The sequence below is a fragment of the Amblyomma mixtum genome, chromosome 3 (genome assembly GCF_055824585.1).
Source record: "Amblyomma mixtum isolate Tamu chromosome 3, ASM5582458v1, whole genome shotgun sequence".
In the NCBI taxonomy this organism is placed as follows: domain Eukaryota; kingdom Metazoa; phylum Arthropoda; class Arachnida; order Ixodida; family Ixodidae; genus Amblyomma; species Amblyomma mixtum.
This window is the reverse complement of record NC_143014.1, coordinates 365,174,907-365,181,130: the sequence shown is the minus strand read 5'-3', so window position 1 is coordinate 365,181,130 and position 6,224 is coordinate 365,174,907. Positions and strand designations below refer to the sequence as shown.

Below are 6,224 nucleotides of genomic sequence, written 5' to 3'. Positions count from 1 at the left end.
GGGGGTCCAAAGACAGGACGAACAGAGCTGGAGAAAGAGGGCATCCCTGGCGCACGCCACGTGTTACGGGGAAAGGAGCGGTGACTGACCCGTTCACCAAGAGTTCGGCCGTGAGGCCCGAGTACAACGATTTGATGCGCACAATGAACCTGGCAGGCAGCCCAAAGCACCGCAAAACGGAGTATAAGTAGCGATGCTCTACTCTTTCAAAGGCCTTAGCTTGGTCTAAGGAAACAAAAACCCCGCTAGTCCCTTTCGCGTGTGCGTATGCGAACACATCGCGCGTGAGCGTGAGCGACGCAAATACCGAACGGCCAGGAACAGCGCAAGCCTGGAAGGGGCTAACGAGGTTTGGCAAAAGAAGACGCAAGCGAGCGACGAGAATCGAGGCGACCAGTTTGTAGTCAGTATTGAGCAGGGTTATCGGCCGCCACGCCGCCGGGCATGACGACGTTGTTCCCTGCTTTGGTATCAACACGATTCGGCCCGCACCGAAAGACGGTGGCTTAGCTCCTTCCTCGAGGAAGGCGTTCACCAAATGCGTGAGGAAGTCCCCGAGCACATCAAAGAAGGTGTAGTAAAACCCGGAGACTAGACCATCTGGTCCGGGTGCGGAGGCGCGATTCATGTCGCTTAAGACTGCGTAGACCTCCTCCCGCGTGGCGCGAGCGCAAAGAGCCGATTCCGCGTCGTCGGGCGCGTGGGGAAGGGCGGCGCAAAAGGCGTCTACAGCAGCGTCAAACCCATCCCACTCGCACAGGCCTTGCGACGCAAAGAGATGGGCAAAGTGATCACGGAAGACGTGCTCGATGTCTTGGACCTGCTCGGAAATCGTGCCATCTGGCATAGTTACGCTTCCAATACGGGCCGGTCGGTCGCTCTTGTGGCGGCAGCTGTTCGCGTGAAAGAGGTCAGCGCGTTCCTGTGACAGCATGCGGAGATTCGCTGCGGTACAGGGGGCCTGGGATTCCTCATCCAGGATGCGGTGGTACCGGACGCGAAGAGTGTCCAGGTACTCTCGCATCGCAAAGGTGAGCTCACCCCCTTGCTTCACGATACGCATGCGGCGTAGCACGTCGTTGAGCGCCGCAGTCTTCCGCGCGTGCTTTGCTCTGCCAGCCCGAATGAGAACTTCTCGCCATCGTGTTTTCAGGGCGTCCCAAATCAAGGGACTGAACTCAAAGAGGGCAACAGAGTCCACCAAATCTGCACGGATGTCGCGAATGCTCTGGTCGTCCACCAAGAGTGAGATGTCCATTCTCCATGTAGAGAACGTCGCAATTCGGCCCGAAGCGCACCTCAAGGATACCGCGACAGGTAAGTGGTCGCTGAGTGCTCGGGCGCCTGGTGGAAATGGCACTACCTCGCAGGATACTAGTTGCGGCACGAGGGCTGGAGGTAGGTACACCCGGTCGATTCGACTGGCGCTACGGCCCCTAGCACGTGTGGCCACGAAAAGGTTCCCGTGCAGTTCGACCCACGCGTCCGTAAGGTGCAGCTGGCGAACCAGTTTGCCTAGTTCCTTGGCGTAATAATTGGACGCACCTTGACCGGGGCCCTGAATGTCACGCCACGAGTCTAGGACGCAATTAAAATCCCCCAGCAGGACATATGACACGGATTCAAGCAGGTGGGATGTAAGAGAGCGGAAAAACTCGCCTGTCAGAGATCGCGTGACGGGCGCGTACAGGTTTACAAAGCGAGTCCTCCACCCGTCGAGGAAAATATCCACCACCAGTACTCGACCATCGTAACCAAAGGTACAATGCGCACCTGCGCGGAAAGCCGGCGTGAGGAAAACAACGCCCACACCGCAAGACCGTGAGTCCGTCAAGGAAAAAAAAGCATCGACATGAAAGCGTGAACGGGAAGAAATAACGTCTGCAGGGGTGCGAAAATTACACTCCTGCAAAAACAAAACATCAATTTGGTACGAACGCGCAAGGTGAAGCACCTCCCGTTGCTTATCGGGAGAGCGAAAACCCTGCGCGTTAAAGGAGGCGAAACGAAAAACAGCCATCATGAAAATAAAGGAAGTAATGTAACAAAAATAAACAACGAAACAAGTAAACAAAACAAAACGCTGACGGACTCACAGTACAGTTCTGCGGATAGAGTCTGCGAGTGCGTTGATACACCGGCGCTGGGGGGGGCGTCGAGGCGCTTGGGAGGCGTCCCGGGTCCCTGCTGGCGTCCTGGCTGGCGGCCCCGCGGCGGCGGGACGACGATGCCAAGCGGTGATAATGGTTGCGCGTTGCAAAGGTCCGGCCGATGCGCGTGGCTGCGCCAGCAACACACAGTCACACACGCACCAACACACTCCACCGCGCAAACACCGTCCATCGTTCGCCAAACGCGCCGACGGAGCCAGCGCGCCGAAAAGATAACGGCGCCGTAGAGCGTCGAAAGAACGGCGCTCGGGCGGCCGCCGAGCAGGGAGGGGAGGAGGAAAAGGCCCAGCAGGGCCTGAAGTCCGGCGAGGAGGCGCCATGGCGGAAACTATTCGTTTCCCTCGACGTCCATGTGGACGCCGTCGCCGTCGTCGTCTGCCGTCCTCGGTTTCTTCTTCGGCGCCTGGGTGGCCGAAGAGCAGGTCGCGCCGCCGTCCGACGACGAGGAGAGCTGGCGCTTGGGGTCGTCGAGCTCGAGAGCCTTGCGCGCCCCCCGCACCAACTTAGCTGCGCACGGGCCCTGCGGCGGCAGGGCGACCGGGATGTGCGGCGGCTTCGGTCGCGACTCGCTTGAGCCGTCGCTGCTCGGGGCGTCCTTCACGGGTGTGTGCAGGGCGTCACTGGGGGAGGGCGAGCCAGGCGACGTGGTGTCCGTGCCCGTGCCCTCGTGCTGCGCCGCCGTGGGCGCGTCAAGCAGCGAAACCTCCAAACTCGGAGGTTCCACAAAAGAGGACTCGCCCTACGAGTCGTCAGACTCGGACGAGGTCGATTCCGCGACGTCGGAGTTGCCCGTGGACAGCTCCGTCGCGGATTGGCCGGACGAGGTGCCCGCCGTCTCCGTGCCCGCCTGGTCGTCATCGGGCTTGGTCGCGACGTCGTCCCGCACGTCAGCCCCCTCGAGAGGGCTCGCCGCCGCCTCCTGTGCCGCGCCGCTCGAACCGGCGCCAGCCCCCTCAGGTGTCGCCTTCGGCCCGGGTTGCACACCAGGCTCCTGGGAAGGTCTGGCTGCCGCAGCAGCCGCGGCCGCCGCGTAGGACCGCGGCACGACGCAGTCGGAGGACGGGTGGTCGCCTCCGCACCTCTTGCATACCGGCTTGCAGTTGGCGCCGATGTGTCCGTACGCGCCGCACCGGCCGCAGCGCACCGCCTTACACGTAGCGCCGAAGTGGCCCTCGGCGCCGCACCGGGAACAGACGCGTTTCATGCCTCGGTATTCAATCATGGCCCGAACACCGGCCACCGTCAGGAAGTTCGGCGGAGCCCGGGTCATCTCGAGCTTCACCAGGCGCGTCCCGTTCCCGATGCGGTTCCTGGACTGGAAGGCGACCTCGGTGATGGCGCGCACCTTCCCGTACGGTTGGAACGCCGCGGCGAGGTCCTCGTCGCTGACGCACGGGGGGAGACGGAAAACCGTCGCGTGCACCACTGGAACCCCCATCTGCTCCAGTGGCACCTCCTTTCCGGCGATGAGCAGCGAGCCCAACGCCACCATTTTCGCTGCCTGCGCCATGGAAGCCACGGCCGCCAGGAAACGTAAACCACCAACGTTCTGCAAATATGTCAGCCCCCCGACTCCGAGCACCTCCTCGAGCAGGTCGATGAGGCGATCGGCCGGAACAGGTTCCGGCACAGTAAACAAAAAGCATTGCGCCTTTGTGGGGCGCACTGCAGGGCAGGGTCTCTCCATCGCGACGGGGCCCGGGTCACCACGGCAGGAGCGCGGCGCCGGGCAGCAGGACGGCAGGCAGGACCTCCGGGACGCTGGATCCGGGGGCCCGCCTGGACAGGAAAAGCTCGATGATCCGCTGGCTCGACGGGCAGCGTAACGGCATCCGGGCACCGTACGAGACTTAACGAGATTTAACGAGACTCTCTAAGCCCTCCTACGCGACCGGCATACAAGCGCCGGTTGGTCTCCAAAGGAGTCACAAAAAATAACTGCTGCCAGTGCCTTCTCAATGTTTATCAAGATATCAGTCGCTGTGCGTTTGATAATGCACGGAATTATAACTTCCGATTACTAATAACGCGTGCAAAAAGCACATAAATGCCACGATACACTTCGTTGTCATAAGTGATCTCTTAGGGGCTTCGCGCATCGAAGCAAAGCCCCGCAGGCGCACAGGGGCCCGGGGAAGAAGCGCTGCGTTGAAAGGGCAAGGCATCGCGCCGAACGGGTGGTGGCGTTCCTCCCTTCCATTACGGTGCGGTTCGGGTGTCCACCGAGATGGCAGAGAATTACTGCGCCATTTCCTTTCCTCAAAAAAACCTTGCGTTCAAATGGCAAAGCATCGCGTTGAGCGGGTGGTGGCGTTCCTCCCTTCCTGTACGGTGCGGGTGTCCACCGAGATGACATTAGGCCCGTAAACATTTCATGCTTACTCTACTCTCGGTTACGGGAGAGGCAGAGATTTTTTTTTTACGATAAAGGAAATAGAGAAAACTGCACAGCATACACTTGAGAATGGCCAAATGGTCGGGGATCTTTTTTGGAGGTTTTAGATAACCTGGAGGAATCGGGTGTCCCTCCATTGGGGTGCTCCGATCACTACGAAGAGGTGACAGCCAGAGTTGTGAACTTTTATGTTGTGATGCGAATGCATTTCTATTGCAGAAAAAAGAACCGCGACGCGGAGCTTACAGAAAAAGTCAGAGTTGCAAGGAAAAAGGCCAAGTTACTTTGATCGATTTCATTTCCTCCTGCTGTGCAGGTTTGATCATCAATTTTGGTTTTAACTATTAGTTATTTCTGTGTATAGATTGTCTTGCATATGCGAATTATATTGCTTAAATGCTTCTGTCACATGTGCAATCATGGCATAATACATGCCCTACATATATGCACTTTGCGATGTTTATATGTAGATAAGCATGTAACAAATTGTTAGATTCTGCTGCGTAATCAAATATTTACCGAAGAGGAAGTAGCAATGTCATTTGCGTTGCTGTCGATTCTTGTAAATTTTTGTACACGTTGATGAAGTTCTCGAAGTTGGTTGGTGCATCTCATTTATTTTCGCATATGCCACCAGTATCTTTGACAATACTGCATTTTTGCTTGTTTTTCGTTGTTGCGTTCATGAATTCCTGATATTAACTTCTCTGAAAGTAGTGCCCTTCCAACACATATATATGCCTTCAATATCGTGTGTCTACCATTGCTGTCCAGTGCTAGTTTGCGAATGCATTAATTTCCCCTACAGGCAATAAAAGTGTTTTTTTTTTTCGAGGAGGGGGACGTGGAGGAGATAGATGACATTTCTCAAGGTCCTAAAGCGAATCGAAGGACGACTTCCTGTCATTACGTGCAATAAATTTATTTTTCTTCTTCAAGAGGCTCGCTCTTGCTCTATTTTCACTGTGCGTGCGTTCCTTCCCACTGATTTCTCTTGCAGTCAGTTCATTAAAAATCTCCGCCTACACGACGTTCAGAAAACATAATAGTAAAACTTTTTTGACAATGATATCAGAGGTAGTGCAGCTGAGTCAAAAGCAGGACACTAAGAGAAACGCTTTTATTATAAGACGACGGAGGCCGTTTGCTTGTGTTCTGTGTTCACTGTCTCGTTTCACGCGAGTAGCAGACTTCAAGCACTCAGTGAATAGACTGCACAGGCTAAGCTGCAGCTTTCTGCACGCAATGCAGGCAATCTGCTCTGTACCGCAGCAAACATGACATTCACTACGGTCCCTCCTAAGGTAGAGTGCACGCACGCACTGAAACTTTGTCCGATCTGTTTACATTATAGGAACTATGCACTACGGTACGCGGAACAAAACACAAGCCATTGAGCAAAGCAAGAAACAATGCTCGCGAGCGTGTTGACAGCGTTTTTTCACTTTTTTCACAACATTAACAGCCTAATTTCGCATCACACAAACGTGTTCTCCACGATCACACGCAGCTTCGAAGCAAAAGCTGCCGTGATGGAAGTATTATTTTACTGCAGCCACGTAGAGCACGAACGCAGCCCGCCAAAACCTCATATATGCCGGCCGCTCCACGCTTCCGCGCTGCGTGTAGCAGACGACGCGCCCGGCAGGGAGCAAGAC

The 6,224-nt window shown here is 56.1% G+C and overlaps 1 protein-coding gene and 1 pseudogene across 1 annotated transcript; both read right to left on the bottom strand.

Annotated features, from left to right (window-relative positions):
- Positions 1-1,050: 1,050 nt before the first annotated feature.
- LOC149356649 (uncharacterized) lies at positions 1,051-2,261 on the bottom strand (annotated as a pseudogene).
- A 284-nt stretch (positions 2,262-2,545) lies between these two features.
- LOC149356648 (uncharacterized) lies at positions 2,546-4,078 on the bottom strand. Its single transcript, XM_089584275.1, has one exon. It carries the CDS (start codon positions 3,856-3,858, stop codon positions 2,911-2,913), a length of 948 nt encoding a protein of 315 aa, XP_089440401.1. The 5' UTR covers positions 3,859-4,078; the 3' UTR covers positions 2,546-2,910.
- Between the last annotated feature and the right edge of the window lie 2,146 nt (positions 4,079-6,224).

Coding starts and splice junctions, on each gene's coding strand:
- LOC149356648 (XM_089584275.1), bottom strand. CDS start 3,858: ATGGAGAGACCCTGCCCTGCAGTGCGCCCCACAAAGGCGCAATGCTTT.